The sequence below is a fragment of the Diachasmimorpha longicaudata genome, chromosome 18, assembly GCF_034640455.1.
Source record: "Diachasmimorpha longicaudata isolate KC_UGA_2023 chromosome 18, iyDiaLong2, whole genome shotgun sequence".
Lineage (NCBI taxonomy): Eukaryota > Metazoa > Arthropoda > Insecta > Hymenoptera > Braconidae > Diachasmimorpha > Diachasmimorpha longicaudata.
In genome coordinates, this window is record NC_087242.1 from 2,526,110 (window position 1) to 2,551,164 (window position 25,055).

General features: G+C 37.0%; 3 protein-coding genes and 1 long non-coding RNA gene across 4 annotated transcripts; 1 reads left to right on the top strand and 3 right to left on the bottom strand.

Moving 5' to 3' along the window:
• Positions 1–115: 115 nt before the first annotated feature.
• Positions 116–3,271, top strand: LOC135170836 (uncharacterized). Its single transcript, XR_010300442.1, has 3 exons — positions 116–571; positions 748–856; positions 1,658–3,271. It is a non-coding gene; the product is annotated as an uncharacterized LOC135170836 (long non-coding RNA).
• Positions 3,272–8,327: 5,056 nt separating this feature from the next.
• Positions 8,328–11,782, bottom strand: LOC135170832 (transmembrane protein 43 homolog). Its single transcript, XM_064136904.1, has 5 exons — positions 11,637–11,782; positions 10,981–11,172; positions 9,986–10,218; positions 9,014–9,520; positions 8,328–8,714 (listed from the first exon to the last, which is right to left on the bottom strand). Exons 1-5 carry the CDS (start codon positions 11,649–11,651, stop codon positions 8,429–8,431), a joined length of 1,233 nt encoding a protein of 410 aa, XP_063992974.1. The 5' UTR covers positions 11,652–11,782; the 3' UTR covers positions 8,328–8,428.
• Positions 11,783–12,492: 710 nt separating this feature from the next.
• On the bottom strand, positions 12,493–17,772 carry LOC135170828 (transcription termination factor 2). Its single transcript, XM_064136899.1, has 4 exons — positions 17,306–17,772; positions 16,860–17,062; positions 15,756–16,439; positions 12,493–15,370 (listed from the first exon to the last, which is right to left on the bottom strand). The coding sequence occupies exons 1-4, from the start codon at positions 17,416–17,418 to the stop codon at positions 13,203–13,205; spliced, it is 3,168 nt and encodes a 1,055-aa protein (XP_063992969.1). The 5' UTR covers positions 17,419–17,772; the 3' UTR covers positions 12,493–13,202.
• Positions 17,773–19,702: 1,930 nt separating this feature from the next.
• Positions 19,703–24,432, bottom strand: LOC135170835 (E3 ubiquitin-protein ligase ZNRF2). The gene is made up of 4 exons (XM_064136909.1): positions 23,208–24,432; positions 21,369–21,464; positions 21,190–21,295; positions 19,703–20,483 (listed from the first exon to the last, which is right to left on the bottom strand). Exons 1-4 carry the CDS (start codon positions 23,578–23,580, stop codon positions 20,426–20,428), a joined length of 633 nt encoding a protein of 210 aa, XP_063992979.1. The 5' UTR covers positions 23,581–24,432; the 3' UTR covers positions 19,703–20,425.
• Between the last annotated feature and the right edge of the window lie 623 nt (positions 24,433–25,055).

Consider the following 25,055-nt stretch of genomic DNA (forward strand, 5'->3'; position numbering starts at 1 on the left):
CATTTGGAATAAATATATTCAATATTCATTAGTATAATTACAGTTAATAACTGTCATCACTATTATAATTATCTTTATAATTATGATGAAGGCTGTTAGTTGCCAAAGGGCCTGAAATTGTTGAAATTTTTGCGTCAACGAAACGATTTATTTTTGAAAAGTCGACGTTGAAGTGGAAAACATTAATTTTATGGAGAAATTTTTGAGATAAATTTGATTGAAGGAAACAGAACTTTTTGAGAATCGAATTTCTTTTTATTTTATTGGAATAACGAGAGGTTTTGGTTTCTTATCAACCACAAGTATTCTTTTTCCGTAAATTCGTTGGTGCAGTCGAAAACCAAAATTGTTATTGTGATTGAATATGTGGTTATGGTAATCAAGACGTCTCTACGTTATTTTCAAGTTAATTATAATTGAACTGAGAAATTAATGTGGCGAATCAGAGAGGATCTTGTTACGTGTAAAATACTTTGAGATTCTAATGAGATATCGTCAAGTTGGGAGAACTTTATATTTCTTCCCCAGAACAACAAAATATTCATTAACAATAACGTAATCACAGATAACGGTAATTATCCACAAATTTGGATATTACAAACTTCGTTAAAATGTGATGGATGAGAAGATTAATTCAAAGATTGTCATCTTTCCAAGAAACAACAATTTAAAAATATTGACTCATCGATGTCTTTATTTCATGAGCACTAACTTTTTATCTATTCAGAAAAATAAAAATTTTTTCAGTTGGAGATCATTATTGGGTTTTAAAAAAATCAATTTTTTCATTCTTCTGGTGAATTTATATGACTCGACTCCAAAAGGTGTTTTATTTGATTCAAGTAAATATAACTCGGTGAGAAATTATTAATTTTTTCCATAAACTCTAATGAATTTCAAATTAATTCTGTTTCAAACCAAAAAAAAGTTAATAAACATTGTTTTTTCAGAGTCAGATGGACGTAAAAAAATATAACGTTTTGGATTACAATTATTCATTTTCAAAAATCTACACATCGTCCTCTATTTCTTAAAATTTCTGGCAAATTTTGCTTAATTTTTGCAAAGATCCCTAAAAAAATTAAATAATAATAAAACTTAAAAATGGTACAATTTTCACATTAATGTTATCCCCCGTTTTTTGAAAATTTTAAAATATGAAAAATCAATAGATAACAGTAATAACCCCTTAACTCCAAAAAAATTGTTTACAGTACTAACAATAAATTCACCGGATCACTCCTGAATTTATCGTTTGATATAAAAAATATCGTCATCAACATTATCCAGCTCCTTTAATTAAATCCTCAATTTTTATTATTTTTTTTTCTATTTCCTAACAACTGAAATGATCCTTCAAATTATCTCAATTAACATTCCATAAAAATTATTAAAAATTAAGTCCCTAATTCCATTGCGAAAGTTTTACAGAAAATAATAAAAAAACGTCAAACTGTTTCGTAATTTTTGTTGAAAAAAAACAGTAAATGTAATTAAAAATATTAAAAATATTAAATATAATACATAAATAAATATATAACATCTAATACACAATATATAACACATAATACATAACACATATGTAATAATATGTAATAGACAATACATAACATATAATATATACGAAACCTAAATTTTGCTAAACTCACAATTTCAGATACCAATGGACAAAGTCGTAGGAGGGGAGCGCCCCAGGGTGTGGTGAGGCCCTCGATTTTTTTTTTCTCGTCTTCTTTTTCACAACCCCGATGGAGAAAAAGGATACCCACTACCTTCCCCCTCCTGGGCACTGCCTGCTGCAGTCATGCGACTCTTTCCACCAAAAATCCGAGGAAAATGTCGTAGTGGGGACGGGCTTTATGTTCGGCCTTTTTTTTTCATGAAAATTCTTGCAGGTGTTTCACATGGGGCCCCACCACCACACAATGAAGAATAAAATGACGCCGAATCAAGTGCGAGTGTTTCGTCATTTTGATCAAATATTTGGAAATTTCGGGGGAATTAGGTCTCCCTTAGGCGACTCGAACGTTCTTCACTCGATCTCTTCTCGAAATATTTTTTTAAGTCTAAATTACCGAACAATTTATCTTCACTAATTCCTCTAATTTTGGGTACCTTATAAATTTGATTTTGTAATTAATTAAAATTATTGTTATGTAATTTTTAGTTGTGATAAAAAGAACGAAAACAATGAGGAACACAAAAATATTTGTTTCTGATAAATTCGAAATTAGTTGATTACATTAATTAATTTTATTAATTAATTAGTATTTAATTATTCGTCAGTTATCATTGAAAATGTCGAATGATTCCTCATATAATTTCCCGCTGACCGGAGTAATTTCCCTCGTCAAAATTACCGCAACATAATTTCCTGTAAATATTATTTATTTCTCAACAAATTCAGCAACAAAATTCCCAAAAAAAAAATTGATTTGCAATTTTGTTGTTAACAATTTGAAAACAACGGAAAGTCGGATGATATTCCGAGGGAGACAGACCCCACATCATTAATTATTAATTAATTATTAATTAATTATTGAATAATTCCTGATCATTGATTCAAATCTTTATAATTTCCTTTGGTAATTGTGATTATTCTATTTACACTTATTTAAAAATATGATCTGAAATGCCTTCAGTTCACGTCTGACAGTGGTACCATAAACTCATCATCATACCCTTGAAATTAATTAAATCATTAATTAAATCTGAAGGTGGTGAGCACGTGATGTTGGACCCTTTCATGTGCCCCTTCCAATCACATAAAAAGTCTCCAATTCGAAGATGTCCTCAATACAATAAAACCAAATTTACTGGTTAAACATACACTAAAAACCATCAACATCAACTCAAAAATAAAGTAATGACTTTTTCAAAATTTTTAATAATTATTTTGTGCTAAAAATGACTCGACTCCAAGAGCTGTTTCACTTAATTAACGTAAACACAGCTCCCAGGGAAACGATCCACATTCCCCATAAGGTCTAACATACCTCAAATGACTGTTAGTAATTTCCACTTATGTCAAAAAAAAAAATGAACAAAAATAATTTTTAATGAGTGTAAATTAATAATTGAAATAAGGACATTTGTTTTTGTTTATATAGAGCTATATGTATATGTGAATATCAAAGTTAAAATAGAAGAGATTTTTAAGAGAGGCTGGGGAGGATGTAAAACAAAGAAGAATTTGTGACATCAAAAAAAATAAATATTAATAATAATAATAATAATTGAAATACTCCGAATGTTGTTTTCTTCGTATTTGTCGCCTGATGATCGACAATTGTGTTTGTAGTGCTGTCGTGATCTTCAGTTTGGAGAAAAATATCTGAGGTCACTGTGTGGTACGTAATTATCGTTTCAGAGGTCATCAGTCGCATCATCAACCGGGCGAGCTGACTCTTCATTGCCCTCGATGCCGTAACGAGAGGGCTACGATATCACAGATATTCCTGGTACTGAAATAAAATGCCGGTTCTAGGACAGGCGAGGAGGTGCAAACTGGTAGTCACCGAGAAATTTCAGGGTTGGAATGAAGTTGTCAAATTTCTAGGGATTTTTTTGGTCCAAGTTGCCCAGAGCTAGTTCAGATTTGGCGCAAATTACTCGAATTTCGGCCAAATTGCCCAAAGTTAGCCCAAATTTGGTGGAAAGTATCAAAATTGGGTCCAAACTGCCCGAATTCGGTCCAAATTGGCCGAAGTTAGTCGAAATTTGGTCCAAACTGCGCGGATTTGGGCTAACTTACCCCAAGTTAGTCCAAATGTAGCGCAAACTACTCAAATTTGATCCAAATTTGGTTTAAATTACCCAAGTTTGGTTCAAACTTCCCGAATTTGGTCCATATTGCCCAAAGTTAGTCCAACTGTAACGAAAACTACCTAAATTTGATCCAAATTTCGCTCAAATTATCCAAATTTGGTCCAAAATGTCCGAATTTGGTCCAATTTACCCCAAGTTAGTCCAAATTTAGCGAAAACTACCCAAATTTGATCCAAATTTCATTCAAATTATCCAAGTGTATTTCTAACTTCCCCAATTGGGTCCATATCGCCCAAAGTTTGCTCAAATTTGGTCCACATCCCCCGAATTTGGTCCATATTGCCCAAAATTAGTCCAAATGTAGCGAAAACTACCCAACTTTGATCCAAATTTCGTTTAAATTACCCAAATTTGGTCCAAAATGTCCGCATTTGGTCCAATTTACCACAAGTTAGTCCAAATTTAGCGCAAACTACCCAAATTTCATCCAAATTTCATTCAAATTATCCAATTTTCTTTTTCTAACTTCCCCAATTGGGTCCATACCCCCCAAAGTTTCCTCAAATTTCATCCAAATCCCCCGAATTTGGTGAGCTATGTATGAAAAAAAAAATCATCAAAAAATCTCGAAAATTTAATCCACATGACCACAACCTTAACAACAGACCAACTTGACCAGAATTTTTATTAAAAAATTTATTAAACAATTCACTTTGTGATGATTGTTTTTTTTTCCTGTGGAGGTCACGAGCGTGGGAATGGGGAAAATAGAAAAGGCTTTCATCCCCCTCCCCCCCAAGTATTATGAATGCCTCATTATGGAGAATGGCGTCCGGTTATTGTCACTCGTCCAGACTCGGACATCAACCCCACACATCGGATTAAACGCGAAGTGAGGACCCGCACGTCGATGTCTTTCACGCCCTTTAAACTCCTTTTCCGTCACCACAACCGACCAGGACTTTAACTATTTTTGCGAGAGGGATGAAAATGCGCTTTTCATCAGAATATCAATTTCATTTTCTGCAGTAACGTTGGAAGACATTTTTATCAAAAAACGCAAATAAATTTGAAATAATTTCAAACAAATTGCAAATAAATTTGAAATAATTTCAAACAAATTGCAAATAAATTTTAAATAATTTCAAACAAATTGCAAATAAATTTTAAATAAATTCAAACAAATTGCAAATAAATTTTAAATAATTTCAAACAAATTGCAAATAAATTTTAAATAAATTCAAACAAATTGCAAATAAATTTTAAATAATTTCAAACAAATTGCAAATAAATTTTAAATAATTTCAAACAAATTGCAAATAAATTTAACATAATTTCAAACAAATTGCAAATAAATTTGAAATAATTTCAAACAAATTGCAAATAAATTTGAAATAATTTCAAACAAATTGCAAATAAATTTGAAATTTCTCTTTTCATCCGAAGGAAATTTTCCACTTCGTAATTTTACCCTGTGATGAATTCTCCGAGAATTAATGAACGATCTCTCTTAACAATTAATTTAATTATCTACTTTTTTAAATCGCTTTCCCATTAGCCGATTATTTAAAAAAAATTTAATGTATAGGACGACAACTAAATTGTTTATTTCTATTAATTCCAATTTTCCTCGTCGTAAAAAATATGAATAAAAATTACGTGAATTCAAACCAAAATATTCGATACATTTCAACCCCCACATGATCGAATCATAAAGTTTCTGTGTGAGGCCCAGAATCACTGACAAGTCCCAGACATTTCTATCTTAAAAAATTAATTCCATTAGCACAATTGAAAAACACTGAGTCCTTCAATAAAAAAATTATCCGCCCGTCGAGCTCCCTCCAGACCCCGTTTTCGGGGCCCATCAAGACTGGTTGCAATAAAAAAAATGCCTCAGGAAGGGGAAGACCCAGACCCAGACCCAAAGGGGCCCCGACAACAACGCGTGTTCAAGAAAAAAAAAAGCGAAAAGTCAGAATAGAACTCAGACGAGATAGTGCGTTAGAAATACGTGGAAAAGGCGAGTCCAGATATGTGGGGGGGACTTATCTGCGTTAGACGATACGTTAGAGTTTCAGCCACGTCGCAAACCGGTCCCCCTCCCTCGCCTTCACCCTCTCCCTCCCCCCTCCCGCCCAACGCGACCGCTTGGAATGTACGACTGCTGTGGCGGTCCCTGGGATTGCGCCGGGGAGCGGTGGGGGAAGCTGAGTTGAAGGAAAATTGATGAGTGGGGGTAGCCAACATCGTCATTCATTGTTGACCGGGATATGCGTTGCCACCTCACGCATGCACACCATGTGTTACCGGTGCTCATTCCCCCCCCCCCCCCGGCCACTTTACTGACGCATTTTCACGACGTCTGGTGGGTTTTCTGGGCAGGGCCGTCGTAAAAGTGCAGGATGGTGAGGCCTTTTTCCGAAATGGGGGGCGATAAAAGAAAAAATTTTAATTTAAAAATGAAAATAAAATTTAAAAAATGAAATGAAATTTAGAAATTAAGGTTTTTATTTCTTTCTTTTTTTTTAAATGTCTTCAAAGAAGGATATGATAATAGAAATATTGTAATTTAAGAAAATTTTATATAGTGTAAGAATGGAGGGGGAAAGGGGAAGGTGTAAAAGTGTACTGTAACACCAAAGAAAATATATATTATTATTATTCTTTCTTTTATTTATTGATTTTTTTTTATTTTTCGATTTTTTTATTTTTTGATTTTTTTTTATTTTTCGATTTTTTTATTTTTTTTATTTTAATTTTGAGGGTGAATTATTAGTTCACCCTGACTTTGTAATGTAGGGAAGTTGTAGTAATCACCTTGAAAATTGGATATCGATTTTTGAGATATCCTCGTGCTTCAAGGTCGTTACAATTTTTATAGACCATTTTCCAAACGATGTGTATGTGTGTGCGCATACGCGCACGTGTGTGCGTGTGTGTGTGTGTGTGTGCCAGTGGATGTGCCCAAATGTTCATTAACAATTTCTCAATAATAACTGATGCCCTCGTTTTTCTGTTTTTTTGATAAATTTCAAAATTTTTTTTACACTTTTTTTTGGCGGAATCTGTTTTATCGGGTCGCTGATAATAAATATGATAACGATTTTGACCAAATAAACTCTCGGCTATTTATTTATAACAATTTAAATGCTAAAATTTCGATTTTAATGGAGAAATAAATTTCGATTTTTATCAAATTTAATGTTAGTATTTTGATATCGATCTTTGATAACGATTCCTAGTCAATTCCCTTGCGGAATACCCAAGTCAGGAAAGTTTTTCAAGATAAAATCTCGTCACGCCTCCTCCTCATTCGTTCAGTCCCTTGAGGCGGTAAAATTGAATTCAAAATTCATTTAATTTCGAAAGTTTCAATACCGATTTTTATAATTACATCTCGTGTTCGGTACTGTAGTGACAGATCCCAAATCCCAATTTTATTTTGTCAATTTGAGTAATGAGAACAGAAGATCAGATTTCCGTTGATAATTAAATTTGGAATATTCAATGCCAAAAATTCGTGGAAATGACGCAACGATTTTAGTTTTATTACTAGTTTCCTGTTTACTCGAACACGCTAATTATTCCTTTACTCATCTTCCACACACACTCATCACTATACACCGTAAATTTAACCGCTGAATACTAGTGTAATAGTGGTGCTATACTATTTATTACTATTTATTATTTATTACTATTTATTATTTATTACTATTTACTATTTCCGATATCGGAAAATTTAAAAAAACGAAGAGCCGTCGGTTGGTGATCGATATTATTACCATAGATCGGTCGATACCGTCGATCGGTAAAGAAATTCAGTTTGTATTTGGCACCAGGAAAAAAACCATCAAGTGGCCATTTAACTTACCATCAAAATAAAAATTTCAATCTAATTATTTTGGAAGACGAAATAATTATTTTGGAAAACACACGTTGTGAGGTCACAAGGTCCGGTGGGAATTATTTGAAAATCGATACATAAACCTCAAACTGACATTACAGATTACAAACAAAATAATTATTTAATTGTTACAAAACCCAATTACCGCACCTCCTTTAATGTTTCCGTAGCTTGATAATTACGTTTGATTCTAATTAAATCGTTATTTCAATAATTTATTTATGATTGCGATTTGTGATCAGGTGACCCTCTCCACGGGTACTTCTACATTTTTCGCGGGTTCTGGGCCGCCCGGAGCAAAAGGGCCCAATTGGGAATCAGATAATTTTTACTGATATCTTGGACAATGATTATCGTAGAGCAATAAATTAAAAGGCAATCACTTCGTCAGACGATTTCCGCTTTTTTCTCGGCTCCTGGGCCTCCTAGAGTAAAAAGGGCCGGATAGGGCCCTTCAGATCGTTTTTCACTATCTTACATAACAATTAAGATGGCATTCCGAAATTTAAATAACATAATACTGATTATCTACGATTATTTTCAAATTTTAATTAAACTATGAGTTGGTACCGAGTTGGAGGTGGGGCCGTCTCAAAACACCAAAAATCCCCAACTGTCACCTCTCCCCAACAATAACCGATAATCATCCCTGTCGTATCGATTTTCCTGTATATTTCTGATAAAAACAACTTTATTACTACAAATTCTATAAATAAATTACTCGTTCACGATTCACATACGGACGAGAATAGATCAGAATCTCCTGTACTGATCTCTATCTGGATGTGGTCTATTGCAAGACGTGAAAGTTGAGTAGATGAAAGGCACCATCGATGCAAAAGCTAGACAGAGAGCTACGATTGGCCTGTACCACACCCAGGCAAATCCAATGACTAGAAGACTTAATGACATGGAGACAGACATTGTGAGTGAATCGATCGCTATTATCCCGCAGAGGAATGACGAATTTTGAATTATCGTAGTTAAAATATTGACGAGACAACTGGCTGCTACGAACAGGACCAGCCAGCCAAGACCTCTGGAACAAAAATAATAATAATTAGTAATTATTCGATTAACAAACAAAAAAAATTGATTTATTTATTCGACTGATTTAAAAAAAACTCGAAATTGATGACAAATCGTTGAGATTTTCTCAGAAGTTGAAGGGTATATTCCCAAAATTGTGGCTCTCTAGTTCATTTTCTTCTACTTCCATTAACAATTCTTCAAATATAATTAATAATTTATGAGTTTAACATAATTAATTCGTTCGTATCGATTTCTCAACCCAAATGACTATTATTTGAACACAATTAGTCTGTTCCTGGTCATTACCTGATGGTCCACGTACGCCAGTAATTGTGCACATGCTCCAGGTGAAACATTCGGTCTACGGTGACCCTGTGCTTCCTCTGGAGAAGTATCTCCTCCCCTCTGGACGTTATGTAAGGAACAACAGTGCCTCCCTCCAGTTTTCCAACGACTGAAAAGACCTCCCCGACCTTCCCCGCGTAGGAGAATAAAATTCTCAAATCACCAACTCGTGGATTCCAGAGATCGACAGCGTGATAGTAGAGGCCGGAGTGCATCTTAATGTCCCGCCGGTCAGGCCTCTGATCGCTGGTGATCTCGATGAAGTCGTTGAATTTTTTCTTCAACTCCAGACCAAATTTAATGTTTCCAATGCCAGCTTCGTCTGCTATCTGGATTTGACTTTTTATTGGCACTTCTTTGGGATTTTCGTGACCAGTGCGAATGTAGAAGGTGTCAGAGTCGATTAATTTGTCACGCCATTCGGTTGTGTAGTAGTAGTTCTTGTCCTCTTGGATTTCACCGGCGTAACTACAAATTTTTTGATTTTTTACTGAAATTTTTCGATTTTTTACTGAAATTTTTTGATTTTTCACTGAAATTTTTGGATTTTTTACTGAAATTTTTTAATTTTTTACTGAAATTTGTCGATTTTTTACTGAAATTTTTCTTCATTCTTTTCGTTGTTATTATTGTTAATTATTATCAGCCGTAATATATCAATTTTTTATCCTGATTAGCAAATTTGTTTGTTTTTGCAATTTTTATTTTTTTAAATACATAAAAATATTTTGTTTTCACCTAAATTTTTTTATTAATTCACTGAAGAACTTCATCTGCCAGAATTTTTCAAAATATCTTCTTAGGAAAAATGTTTGAATTCCAAGACCTATCTTGACAATTGACCATAAATTATTTTGTTAATCGATGAAATATTGATTCTGAGCTTCTATTTCCCCTGGAATTTACAGTCCTGACATTTTCATTTCAACTTACGTTCTCTCCTCCTCGATCTCCACCCACTGATAAACTTGAACTCTTCTCTTCAACTTAATTCCCTCAACGATGACCCCATAATCAGGCTCAGTGAGCGGCTCAGACGTCCATATTGCTCCTGACAGATGAACGAGTTTCCCTTCGTATTCCTTTGGGACAGTCTTCATATCTGTGATTGTCAGTACGTTCTCCAGGGCTTCGTTCAGGGATCTAGCCACCGATGCTGCTCTTCCCTGCGAAGAACAAATATATAAAAAATATGTAGAATATACAGAAAAAGTTACGTTATTTTGTTCTAAAAAAATTATCTAAGAGGACTTTTTGACGATTTATTTTCAATTTTTTCACTTTAAAAACAAAAATCTGTTGCGAAATGTCATGAAATCAATATTTCGTTGTCATTACTTCTTCCAGCGACTTCCAAGGAATAATATAATAATAATAATCGAGTGGAAATTATTTCCAGACTTTAATTCTCATTCGTACCTTTGACAGTTGAAATTAATTAATGAATTGAATTAATAAAATTGATAATAAAAAATACTAACAATAATTGATAATATAATACTAACAATAGCACAATAAAATGTTGTTGTTAATTTTATAAATTTTAATAATAAAACTAATAATAAAATTTTGACGTTAGAATTAGGATTTCAAGGTTTTTTTCACATAAAACCTGTACTCCATTCGCTAAATCCAGTTCAATACTTTAGCTAATTTGTTATTATGAGTTTAGAATATATAATTAAGCTACTCCAGTTGATGATTTTCGAAATTGAAGATCAAATTCGATTGATCATTCAGTGGTGCCTGTCATTTACTGGTCCAGTGACTCTAGTACAAAATCAATAAGACTTTTGCAAAAAAAAAAAGGACTGGGTCAGGATGAGGAAGAAGGGATGATGGACTAGTCCTCTAGGGGTAGTTGAGGAACGTCTCCACCTTTCGAGAATGTCATTAATTGAATTTTCGAAAATGTGACAGCGACAGACCTCGTTCCAGAAGAGAAGACACATTCCAATGGCGAATAAAATAGACCCAATGATGGTCGTCAACCAGGACTCCCTGAACTGCTCTCCAATAGAAGGTGGAGGATGACCGGTGTCGGGAGGTCCTCTGCCATTCAGGGGGTCAGTCTCCACTGCTGGTTGACCCCGCTGGGGACCTCTCCTAGTGAGGTTTCCCTGGAGATAAATTACAGGAGCTTTTGATTGAAAGTTTTAGGAATTCTCGTTTAAAAAAATCCTTTCTATTAAATATAATAAACAAGAAATATCCTGAATGTTTGATTTTGCAATTAAATTGTTTACGTATTAAATAAACGTAATTGAGGAATTATTGAGGGTTCTGTTCATTGACAAGACCCTGACAGGACATGTGACACACGTAAAATCATTGTTTACGAAAAAATATTAAATATTTCGGGACTAAATGGGTTTTCATGAACCCAAAAGCAAAAAAATTACACGATTTTGGTGGTTAATTGTTTTTGTGAAGGAAAAAGGGAAATAGTTGTCCTAAATTTAATGTCGAGTCTTTGTGGTACTTGAGGAACGAATAGGGTAACGTGTCGTTGGGGATAAAAATCATTAGATATTGGAATGAAGAGGAAGGGGATGATAATAAGAATAAATTGTGGAGGACTTACGTTATTGGGGTACATTCTGCCACTACATTTTAACCAACAGAATTCCGGAGGGGTATTTACAGCTGAGAGACGTCAACAATGCTCACCTCCACCAGGGATTATCAGGGAGATTGCTGACACTTGTGGAGTGGCTTCAACTGCAGAATTTCGTAGCGGTGGCGCATGAACTACGAGGGTGAACGTGTCTGTTGGTAAGATATTACCATGGGGTATGTGGCATGCCCTTCGGGGGAGTGCATTTGCGATTTTTCTAGGGCTCGGGAAATATTCTAAAATCGATTTTTTTGTTTTTCGTGATTTTCTCGGCTCCTAGACCTTCTGGAGCAAAAAGGGCCTGAATTTGGGATGACCCTTTTTCCTCCATATCCTTGAAAATATCATCGCTAGGGCAATTCGGCCGACGCCATTGGATTCGGTGATTAACCATTGTTACGAGACAATTAATTGTGATCGTTTGGGACCTGTTGGGGACTCACGAAGGATTTTCATTCGAAGTTTGGGAGTCACAAATTGTTAGAAAAATATATTTTTTAACAATAATATAATGAGTGCCATTTTTAAGCCGGAAATTCAAACGTTGGTAATGATATTTTATAAAGAATTTATCTTCGCGAGTTTTCTGAAGTCTGAGGGTTTTTCCTGGCCTCTGAGGGCGACTGTGGATGGAATAAACCTTCAGCTGGTGGGAAAATTTTAATTTAATAACCCGAGGATTTATTTATGAGCAAGAAATATTGGAAAGAAAAATTCGAAATGACACGAAACTTAATATACATAATAACGACTGACAACTTTTCATGGAATTTAGTCATCAAGTAAATGATCAACTAACTTATAGTTACAAATATAACTATAATTATGTTTGCATTCAGTATAGCTTTATTATAAATACACAGACTAGAAACAGTCCTTCGGTCGAATCCTTCGAAGGCGACAGAACATTTCTTGACATTTTATATCTGTTGGCAGTTGGTTTCCGAAAATTATTAAGATGATTATCCACTAAATTTTTCCTGTCCAAAACGGTGACATTCTTAACTGATCTTTGATCCCTGCGAGATTCCCAAAAAATATGAATACCCATTTAATAAACAAAATAGAAAAACCTGCGAATATCGTCAAAGAATCCCTTGACAGCTGATTGACCTCATAGTTTTCAATAAATTTTTTTTTGTCACAAGTGGTCGTTATTCCATCAGAAAAATCGCTTAAAAAATAACAACTTTGTTCAAAATTTTTCCAAAGATCCTCTTCTTCATTAAAAAATAAAACAAAGAGAAATTTGTAATTCTTTAACAATAAAAATCTAAAAAAACATGCTTATGATATTTGGGATTCCCCTAGTGACAATAAAATCAATTAAAAATTACACGGGTTTATAAATAAAAAATGAAATGAAAAATGAACATGACGTTTCCATCTTTAATTCTTTCCCTCCTCGACATAAATGAATATCTCCCCTTCAGCTTCACCTCATTAAAATCCAAAGGATCTGAGGAAATAGACACCACGCAAAATGCAACTGAACATCACAAAAAAAAAAATTAAAGAACATCCTGTTTGTTCCTAAAGCCCGAAAATCGTTCTCAAGTCATCCATGGTGAGCTTGGCAGCCTTAGCCTTGCCCCCTCCACGAAGAATATTCTTAGCCAACTCCAGTTTGTCCTCCTGCATAGACTTGATCTTCTCTTCAATAGTATCAGAACACAAAAATTTATAAATAAACACATTCTTCTTCTGTCCAAATCTGTATATCCTGTCCTGTGCCTGACTCTCAAGCTGAGGATTCCAATGAATATCGACCAACATCAGATGATTAGCCCCAACAAGATTGAGTCCAACTCCTCCAGCAGTCAGGGACAGCAAAAGTACCATAGGATCTCTATCATGATTGAAACTATCAACAATAGCACCCCTGTCCTTCACCATAACTGCCCCAGTGAGACTACTAAACGTCGCTCCCTCAATCCTGTGTAGATTATCAGCAATAATATTCAAAACACTGGTCCATTGCGAAACAATAATCACTTTTTCCCCCATCTTCAGTATCTCCTCAAGTCGTGAAAGCACAGCCCTGAGCTTGGAGCTCTCCCTGGCCTTCTCAAACACAGGATTATCCGACGTGAGGAGATGCTCAGACACTCTGTCATCGACCTCAGCCGGTCCATCAGGCACATCCTCATCTCCACCCCTAGTGATCGTCATCTTCCTCATTCCCTCTGTGAGCCTCTCGTGTCCCATGTCCTCCAGTCCAGTCTCCTCAATATCCTCCTGATCCAGCATGGCGTCAATCAACGACGGATGACAGCATATCTGCCTCAGTCTCAAGAAAAGTGTCAAAATCTGATGTGACTTGACATCCGCATGCTGAGCCAGCAGCTTCTGCTGTGCCTTATTGAACGGATTCTTGTTCATCTGCACATGTCTATCATAATATCCCGCCCCCAACTTGAAAAGCTGGGCCTTCTCCGCCCTCTGATGTAAAAATTGGGCGAAAATAGTCTTCGAATACAGCATAACTTTCTCATAAACAACCCTCTCCTCAGGATCGAGTGTAACCCAGACAATTTCACTAAATTTCTCTGGCAGACTGTCAATACTATGATTCTTCATCAACTCCTCCTTTGTCCTCCTCAGCATCAGTGTCTTCATGACAGTAGCAAGTCTATCATGTCCAGCCTGATTTTTATTATCAACCCATCGCTTCCAGACTCGGATATCATCGAATGGTGCGCACTGGAGGAACTTCAGAACCGAAAATAAATCCATCTCTTTGTTGTGAATGGGTGTGCCAGTCAATACCCAACGTTTATGAGCATACAGTGCACAGACAGCCTCGCAGACCTGACTCTTATGATTTCTGATAACGTGACCCTCATCCAAGATCACACGTTTCCAGGTAACTCTGAAGAGGACTCCATTACACCTGTGCTCCCTTGACAACAGATTGAAAGTCGTTATCACCAGATCATTCCTCGCGAGCCTCTTGGGAATATTTTCCCTCTTGTTCCCATGGTATACCTCCACGTTCATGACCCCCTTCTTGCATCTCCTCTTCACCTCCTCCTCCCACTGGCCTATCAGCGACGCTGGGCACACGACCAGCGTTCCACCAACTGGTCTCGATGATTTTTCCTTCGATCTCCATCCCTCATATGAATCAGCGTCGCCGTCCATGGACTCCAAGCTCCTCAAAACGAGGGAGATCATGCTGAGAGTCTTCCCCAGGCCCATGTCATCAGCGAGAACACCCCCAGGAGGATGTTGATTCTCTCTCCATGACATCCAAGCAAGCGCGTGCTTTTGATGAGGCATCAGGGATATTTTCAGACCTCTTGGCTCTTCCGCTTGTTCCTCTTCACCTGGACGAGAATTCAGGGAGCCGTGGAAGGATTTCAGGGTCTCCACTGTCAGTGCTTGCTCACGTTCAAATGTTTCCAGGGCCTTTTTACCGAGATCTCCAATGGGAGCTGTTGTGGGACGAGTCAGAATTTGTCTGGCGACAGAACTTGTGGGAATATCTGCCTCGGAGTCAGGTTCGTAATCTGGGTCTCGGGGACGTCGGACGTGTTTTATCACCTGGGGGCTCGGGGACAGCTGGTAATGGGGTTGTGATGAGGTGGTGGAGGTCGGAGAGGTGACGTTATTTTCTACTAGACGACATTCAGACAGTTGCTGGCGAATCTCCCGCAATTCCGCTTCGGTCTGTGATGCTCGGTTCAGGAATTTTTTACCTGTGGAACAGAGAATTGGGGGGGGGGGGATTAGTACGAGGATGGGAGGATTTTTTTATTCGCAGTTGTCAGGGGAATTGCTTAAAGGATTTCATCTAGATCGAATCAGAATATTTTAGTCTTTTGAGGAGCTCATCCTGCAGTTGATCTTTTACCGATCAGTTAGATTCCTTTAAACATTTAAATTGCTAATTTTTGGTGTTAATTGCACAAGTAAAATTCGAAACTAATTGGACATAGCCAGTATTGTGTTAATTAAATTTTAGAATGCATTGATATTTTTGTAAAAACTTTTCTTCTTATCAACAAATGACAGAACTATATCTTTCACTAATATCGCAATTGAAAGTAAAGAATAGATCTCCTTTGACAAAATAAAACTCACCCTTATCAGGAAGTAGTTCAACCTTCCCAGAATCAATGAATGCCTTGATCTTCGTCATCTCCGTCTGCTTCTTCTGGAGTTCAATGGCCAGCAGAGCTCGACGTTGTGCAACCAGAGGATCGATATTATGGAGTCCCAATTCCTCTTGTGCGAATGACAATGCTGCAGCCTCACCAGCTGATCTGTCCTGCTCTTCCCCCTGGGCTCCAGAGTCCGAGGAGCTCTCCAAGTCTACGGGGGTGACTTTCCTCAAAGGGGCCCCAAAGCTGTCATCGCTAGACGAGTCAACATACTGAGGACTACCGGGCCCTCTCCTCGTTGATTTACGTCGTGACCTGTCAGGCTCCTCGTCACTACTGGAGGACGCAACAATGTAGTCAGGCCTCCACGAGAGGTTCGAGATCGTGGAGATCCCTGGGGTGCGGTTGTGCTGGGGAATCGACGGGGAACTGACATCTGAATCCTCCTCAGACTCCTTTGAAGTTAAATCTATCATTACGGCACTTGGACTGGAGGACGAGGTGGCGTTGATCCTGAAGCTCGACGACTTCTGGCGGCGTCTGTTAGAGATTCCATGATGAAACTTTGTGGGAGTGGCGTCGTCACTGGAGTCCAGTATACGATTCAGTCGTTTCTTCTGAGTTGGAATGAATTCATCTTCAGAGTCAGATGTGGTGTCCTCAGCTGTGATAAAAACATTTTTTTGTTAATTAAGTTTAGTTTTTAGGAAATATCTGCGAACATTATTGATAATTTAATTGATAATTATCAGTAAATATCTCCAGGAGAATAAAAAAAAAATAATTTAAAATTTTTTATGATGATTTTTCCTGATTTTTTATGAAAATTGAATATTTTTTACTAAATATTCAGATGTAAAAACCTCATCTGTTCACCTCTCCCCCTCAATTGTTATTAAATTTATTCCCAGGAGCTTTTTGTCGATAAAGACGACTAAAATCATCAGAAAATTCTTCTAAAAACTTGAAACAAATTAAAATATTTTCCAGGAGACTAAATAATTGTTTAACAAATTGATGCATCTTAAATGATCCACTTTCTTTCTTCGAATTTGACTCATAATCGTTTAGAACAAATTCTTACGTGTGCTTAGTAATATGTGTCTCTTCCTACGCGTCCCCTCATAGTCCTCATCGCCATCATCAGACTCCACATTCTCCTCATCGTCACAGTCAAGGGCAGAATGATTTAGGGAACGAGATAAGTTGAAAATACTCCGGCGAATGGCTTTGTGGATCGAGGGAGTTATTCGTCCGGACACCTCGTCGCTGCTGGAGTCGGTGAAACTGTAAACAAATGGTAACAATGGAAGTCCTGGAGAAAGCTGGAAAACAAAGGGCCTCAAGCTGGAGAGACCGAACACCCCAGGGGTCGGTTCATTCCACTTTTTTTATTTTTCCAACTGAAAATCTCTGTTGAAACCTCGAGAATTTCAAAAAGGGGAGGAAAGTCAGTCACATTTACGTCGCCATTTTCCACATTCTCCCTCAAAAAGGCACAACACAAAAGAAAATGAAAAATATTCTCACACATCGTCATCAGAGTCTGGAATGATTTTACCCTCCTCGCTGTCACCTGACGTTGGGCTGTTGGAACGAAAGTCCGGAATGTCGCTCTCATAAGCGAGAATTGAACTCTCCATTTTCACAATGATTGCCCCAAAACAGGAGCAATTCTTCTCTCACGATGATGAAGATTCTCTTGGATGTGATCAGCGTTGTAGTCGTTGTACAACCGACAACGAGAAATTTCAAACTGCGCATTCAAACTTGTTGAAGGGATCAAACCACAGGGTCTGGGAATTGTTAGAGTGGAAACCAGCCACAGGAGACAATCTGGTTCTACTGGGGTATTCAAGATGGCGGGTCTGTTGGTGGCCCTCGTCGTAAGACGCCAGTCGCCAGAAGCGACGGTGGCGCCTCCCAATGTGGGGGTCCCTGCTAAGCAGGGGGTGACTCCACAAGCGTCAGAAACCTCCCCCATAACCTCTGGTCCATAACCTCCAGTACCTGTCCTCCCTTTCCCTGAAAATGACCATCCCCACACATACCTTACCACAACTAATTAATATTCTCCATTTCCACGACCATCCTCACACCTCACACAGGTCTATCTCAACCTGTCATGTCATAATAACTCCAATTAGCAAGTCCTCCCCCCCAACTGCCAAAGTCGCATCTCCAGCGACATCACATCCAGCTCCTCCCCATCAACAACATCACCGTAAACGCCACCATAATCAAAAGATCGAAACCACCAAAAGAAGGTTAAATTAGAACCTTTATTATTACTACAGCATCAACAGCATTTATGACAAGTCCTTATCACCAATTTCTCTATGATTACGCATCCTGGCATCCCTTCCATTTATGAAAGTATCAAAAATATCCTTTCTAACCCCCCCACATGCCCTCTTCCCCTCCCACAACGAGCAACAAAAAAAAAAACATTACATCATCTCAATGAAATTGTCCTCCATCAATTGTAAAATCATTATAATTAATAACTAACTTATCTAGGTTAGAGTTCCCCTCCCCCACAATCCCTTTTACCCCATCATCAAGCACCTGCTTGTACACAGAGCAGGACCATCACACAGTTACATCTCACATTATTTATATTCATCTCTCCCCACTCCGATAAATCATTACTCATTAACAGTGATCACGAATATCATTTCATTATTTTTTTTTCTACCTCCTTGTGTTCATCTCTTAATCACTAGTCGACTTGAAGATGTAAAACTAATTAAATTTTATAAATATGGTACAATCGATAGTAAGCGACAGAGCAGTAATAGAATAATTATAGGTACGTATAGATAATAGCATTTTTTTTAAATTGCTGAATCTTATTGATTTAATAAGTCCCTTGTTTTCACATACGAAAAAAAATCATTAAAAAATAGAAATTCGGCGGAAAATTCTGCTGGACTTCTGACGAAGTTTCGACTAATTTTTGGTCGATTCTCCCGTGATATTCTTGTGATTTATTCGATAGTTTTGTTTAATAAAAAAATTTTGTAGTGAATGAGACAATGAAATAACATTTTTCTAATTTTATTCGTCGAAAATTCGATTTTATTCTTATTTTTAAATTAAATTATTAAATTTAAATTAAAGGAGAGGGCGAATTGGTCACATTCGTGACGAGCGAAAAATGAAATTACATCGATTTTTTATAAATAAAATACTTTTTTTTAAAGCCAACAGAGTTCAACTGTTGGAAAATTCGCCAGTTCATTTTTTTTCATAAAAATATCTAATAAAAAAATTTTAAATTCGGTTTTTCTCTTGTGATTTCTCATCGCACTATTTCAACTCGATTTTTTTTTTGTTCGATTTTTTCTATCGAAAATCACAAAAATAAAAAATAAACATGAACTCGAAAAATTCCATAGAAAAGAAAAACATCCGAAAGATTAAAAATCGACTGATTATTTTTTAAAAACAACAGCAAATCAATTGTTTACATAATTGAAATATATGCGAAATAATCCGAATTTTTCTCCTCAAATCGATCAAAAATCCCTAGATTTTTCCACCAAATTCGCTAGATATTTCGCTGAAATTAATTTATCCATGTTTTTATCATTAACATTCACACTCTCAGATTCGATTGACAATGCCATCGTTCGATTACTCGCCATGCAGTCACATGGCTGTTAAAAGACTAATTTTTAACCCTTAAATAATCATAACTGAAGAATTTGCGATTGATAAATTCGTCAAAATAATTGTTATCAATATTTATCACACACCAAAACTCATCGATATCATCAACAAATATTCTATTGACAAAATTCACGTCTCCTCTTCTGATTCCCATAAAACATGCTCAGGTGGGGTAAAATGGAACGTCACCAATCGTCAATAACTCGACGGTTTTTTTCCCCTCAAACTCCAATTTCACGTCTCCCTAATTGCAAAAAAAAATCGATCTCCTCCAGATTCCGAATTATCAACCACTGAAGACGTTCCACCCCCCCCCCAACCTGCCCTAATCATTATAAACAATTATAAACAATTTATCAATCCCAAACAATTCAATTATGATAAACTAACTCGTCAAAATTAACCATTCAATATCCAAATAATAATGAGTCATCTGCATGGCATCCAGATCACCAGGATATTGAGATCTCGATGGCAAATTGAGTTTTCCATCGCTAACGAAATAAATTGTTTAAAAAATAATCGAAAAACAATCGCTCCGTGCACAGGAAAACCACCATCGCAGACTAGCGGCCACCTTGACTAGTTATTTATTTATTCAATTATTCCTCTTTCACTCCTTAATATAATAATTTCTCTCACCCAGAGATGTTCACGTATCGTCAGGCAACGGCGTAACGTCCTCGACGTCGACGTCGACGTCGATGTCGAAGTTCTTCGAGATTTTTTTTTTTTTTTCATTTTGTTGTAAAAAGACAGTAGACACCACTCATTGCACTGACATTGAAACTATAGATTAAATACGCAATCTCATTCATCAGAATGGCTATATGGTATATACACACTCTGTTGTATATATGTGTATGGTATATATATGTGTACAAATTCAACTCTCATCCGTATATGCTCTGCCCTGAATAACTTTCTTTCTTTTTCCTTTTTATTAAATCTCTTGTAAACTCAACAATTACAAAATCAATCGCCCGGATGTTCGGGGCAGCTGCGATTCACTTGAAACCATTTATCGATGCAACTGAAAATAAAAAATTATTTTGTTATTTACCAGTAATTAAGCAAATTTACATGTACTGATGTATCTCAATTATAGAACAGTTGGAAGACAATAAATATTTGCTTTGATGTGACAATTAATTAACTTCAAAATGACAAAATATAACGATTGTAAAATTGTACAATTAATTAACTGTAAAATGACAAAATGTAACGATTGTAAAATTGTACAATTAATTAACTGCAAAATGACAAAATGTAACGACAATATTATGAAATTTAATCAAATTTACTGACACAACCTCATCAACTATTTAATGTTAAATGAATTTTTATGTGAAATGAGAATATTCAAGGGGAGCCACGTAACTAAATTAACTTTTCTAATTACAAACAAAACGATATTTAAATTTCATGAAACCCAGACCCCAACATGCAGTAAATATATCCACATATTCGAGCTTGAGTTTCACCAAAATTAAATAAATATTTTTCCTGTAATTAGCATAATAAATTTGCTCACGTGACCCCCCTGGAACCTCAAACATCAACTTCTTGAAGCTTTAATCAGTCCCATCGACAAATATATTAATTGATTCCATACAATCTGTTGACTAATCATCAGCAAGATGAGTAAAAGAACAATGTCGTGTCCCCCAACCCCCGATAAATAACGTCTTTAAACAAATAACAATTAAAATATTGTCGTGAGAGTTGTAATTCCTTACTTTTTATGATATATGCAAAGACATGGTAAACGGGCTATCACATCACCAGACTGTAGTTCCTCTAAGCAAATAACGCACTCTCCCTTTTCATCAGCCAGAACATCCTCTGTAAAACAAAAATTCCCATCATTCAGGATTCCATTTTTCCCCCCAATCAACATCTTAATAAATCAACAAACCGTTGTAGCTAAGGCGTGGTTTCGTCAAACACATGACTAAGTGGCATTCAATATCGTCCGGTAGTATAAATTTAGAGCACACAGGACACTTGAGACCTTGAACAGATAAAACAAAGGAAAACATATCACCCAACAACGATCATATTAATTTCGTAACTAAACAAGACAACGAGTCCACGTTCAGATGTACCATAAATAACACGTCTGGCGTGATGCACTGGTACAATATCAGTCTGTGATTCGTTCAAGCATGAGCTCACGATAACTCCCATTGCCCCCATAGCTGTTACCCCAGGTGACACCAACCCCAACCCCTTCCAATACTCAATCCAGTGAAATGCATTCTATTCTCTCAACGAAATGACAATATGTCTGATTGATTGGGTCAGTGGTGTTAGCCTCGACTGTCAACCAACAACAGACGAACGACAATTGTTCGCAATTATTTTTGTGTCCCTTTGGTGGAAAAAGGGACAACTAGCCTCTGTAGACAGGAACCCGGCATCGATTGTACATCAGTGGTTACCAGGCCAACCAGCCAGACACCACAAATCCCCAACATGTCAATTCAACTTTTTTTTTTTTCTTTACACACGATCAAGTTGATGAATATTCAGAATTTATCCTGTTAATGCTGTAGAGCATCGCTGGATTATTCATGTCTATTGATACACCACGAACACGTGCTGGTGTCAATGACGAGCTGTTTGGGCATTTGCCATCAGACTGACGATGGTGGAGGGATATAACGTGAGATTCGTTGGATTGTGGAGCGTTGGGGTAGGTCAGGAGGTTGTGGGTGGGGTGGGAGATTAAAGTTTTATTGGAAATGTGGGGAGGATGGGGGACAATTCTGGTGGATTGGGTGGAAGTTGTTTAATAGGTTATGGTAGCAACGTTCAACAGATAATATTCAATAGAATTTAATTTTTTTTGTTACTTTTTGCAATGTTTTTGGATAAATTGACTTTCCTCAAGGTTTTGTACGTTTTTTGGCAATTTTTTTGGATGGGGAAAGACAAGAAATGAATGAAATGAACGAAAACCATTTTTTTGAGAAAAAATGTCTTTGTTGGTATTTTTGGACTATTTAGAAACTGTTGAGGAGAAGTGGTGGATCAGAAAAGGCATTAGTGGAAAAATGGCTGCCAATTTTTGCATGAAACTCTCCAATAAATTGTCTCGAGAATTCGAAAATTGCAGAATTCTGATTGATGACTCGACACTAATAAACAACATGAGTCTCGGCGTCATGGGACATAACCTCGACACTGGAATGACTCGGGTTGGGTTAGGTCACTTCCATCAGCTTTATCACGTTGTCTGAATGACAAGCGACGTTTATTTTGATCTTCGTGAAAACAAAAGTCATGAGAACTGATAACGCCAGCAGTATCTCCCACAGCTGAGGTGCTCATTGAGGAAGAGAGTAGAATGACCTTTCATTAATGTCCATTAACTCCAGATTGGTAGAGTAAAAATTGACGAAAATTTGCACACTTGGAGCTTTTTTTCGAAGCTTGAAAATGAGTCCAAATTTATCTAAATTCCATCATTTAATCGGGAGATATCGATAATTAAGTTCGACTCCCCTTAATTAATCGATTGAGAGTAACCCAGGGGTTAGGATTCTTCGGTCGAGCCTCGATTGCAAACAAGTCCACGAGCTTCCAAAAATGGGACCACGTGCTAAATATTGTTAACCTTAAAAATGAACCCTCATTTAGCCCAATGACCCTATTTTTTCAAAAGCTATTCATCCCTCAAGAAATCCACATCATGTGGACCTTCTGTGTAACAATAAAAACCACTGAACAACTGAAATAATCAATTACTCACCATTCAAAGACCATATATGAGACGGCAAACTGTGAGCAGAATAGACCCTTCCACTGTCCTCATCTCCATCATCCGAATCAAGATTACCAAGTCCAAGTGCCTGACCAACATTAACTCCAACCGAACTACCCATATTACCCTGTTCACCAGACGATAAATCTGGTACAGAGCTCAACGATCTTGCCCGCTGTCTGTTATCCCCAGGTACTCTCGATCCCTGTGTTTGGTTAGTTTGTTGATGCTGCTGGAGTATACCAACACCACCGGGTAGCGAACGTAATATCGAGAAGCCCTGAATTGTATCATTACCACCAGCAGATGATTGACCATTACCACCAGCAGCTTGTGCCACTGTACTTGTTTTAGCTCCCATCACCACCCAATTATTTATTTATAACACCCCACAAACTTTTCAGGAACAAATGTTTTCACTATTGTTGTTCTCACTGTACATTTAATTTTAATTAATTCCACATTCAATCGACTGTTACCCGGATTGAATATTTTCTTTATTTTCCTCGATAATGTTTTTTGCTCCTCTCTTGAGTATCAATCACCCAGGCACTCACCCAACTACTCTGCGATTATTTTCTCGTCTGACTCCCTCTTTGTGTTGAATACACATTGAACCCCCTGACAAATTCTCGTGGTCGCCCCCTACCCCTACCCCAACCCCAACCCCCACCCCACCGACCGGGCGGTTGGTTAACAGCACAAGTAAAAATGATTTTTTCACCACTGGGCGGATAAATCTATCCCCCACGTCGTTGATAGATTGTAATTCACGATTATCTTGATATCACGTGGTAATTATTAATTGTTCACTTGGGAATTTAGCTTAGGCCGTTGTCGTGAAACTTGGGAACACGATGAGCAAGTCATTTTATGAAAGTAAAAGTGCAACCACAACCAACCACAATCAGCCAACAACGGGGGCCACAATCGTGCAAAAACATTGCAGCCGACATATTGCAATGAAAAATTTCCTAGGAACGGTGAGTTGGTGGGGCGTGGGGGGAAGGGTTGAATGATTTCTGGGGGATTGAGGTTGGTGGGGGTGGGTTGGGCTGGTGGAAATGGGGGTCACTGGCGTCACGGAGAGGATTGATTGGCCCTGGGGGCAGCGAACGGGTTTTTAGGTGCGAGGAAATTGTATGTGTTGTGTACGACCCTAAATTCCCTAGTAACTCCCTAGTAACTTCGTAGGGGTGCTCTGGTCCCACAGTAAGAATAAGAATAACCATTAAAAATCCAACTACAAGTTAACAAATTAAGCAATATTATAAATAGTAACATACGGAAACCAGTAGAAATAACATAATTATTAAACGGAAAAAACCCCAAAAATCGCTTTCAATGATCAAGTGCACATTCCCGAAAAATCCATCAAAAATATTTTAATCCTATAATAAACCGATTCGTTTTATTCTAAACTTTTCCAGACGCTTTGAAATATTCCAACTCCATTATAAACTCATTTGTTCTGTCTCCACGTCTTCCAGACATTTCGAAATCCCTAATCCTATCATTAAACAACAATTTTATTTTCGAAGCTCCAAGATATTTAGCAACATTAAATATAAAATCCCTCACGTCCACTTCTTTAATTGCTCCAGATGTGGCCAGACAATTCAATCCCCTTCAAAAATAATTCCATAAATCCTACCCTAAACCCCTTGGGAAAACCCCCGTTCCCCCTAATTTCTCGTCGCCGAGTGCTCGAACCTTTCGACCCCTCTCTTTCTCCTGAAGGTTAATTTCTTCCCCTTCTGAATTCCCTCTCTTCCACTTCTCCCACATAGGCCCAGCGTCACCCATGTTGTTGCCTGAGTAGGGGTTGGGCCTGAA

Coding starts and splice junctions, on each gene's coding strand:
- LOC135170832 (XM_064136904.1), bottom strand. Junction 9,521..9,985: donor GAGATCGAGGAGGAGAGAAC/GTAAGTTGAAAT, acceptor AAAAATTTGTAG/TTACGCCGGTGAAATCCAAG. Junction 8,715..9,013: donor TGGCGTACGTGGACCATCAG/GTAATGACCAGG, acceptor TTTTTGTTCCAG/AGGTCTTGGCTGGCTGGTCC.
- LOC135170835 (XM_064136909.1), bottom strand. CDS start 23,580: ATGGGAGCTAAAACAAGTACAGTGGCACAAGCTGCTGGTGGTAATGGT. Junction 21,465..23,207: donor TCATATATGGTCTTTGAATG/GTGAGTAATTGA, acceptor TATCTGTTCAAG/GTCTCAAGTGTCCTGTGTGC. Junction 21,296..21,368: donor ACCACGCCTTAGCTACAACG/GTTTGTTGATTT, acceptor TTTGTTTTACAG/AGGATGTTCTGGCTGATGAA.
- LOC135170828 (XM_064136899.1), bottom strand. CDS start 17,418: ATGGAGAGTTCAATTCTCGCTTATGAGAGCGACATTCCGGACTTTCGT. Junction 16,440..16,859: donor ACACATATTACTAAGCACAC/GTAAGAATTTGT, acceptor TTTTTATCACAG/CTGAGGACACCACATCTGAC. Junction 15,371..15,755: donor TGAACTACTTCCTGATAAGG/GTGAGTTTTATT, acceptor TCTGTTCCACAG/GTAAAAAATTCCTGAACCGA.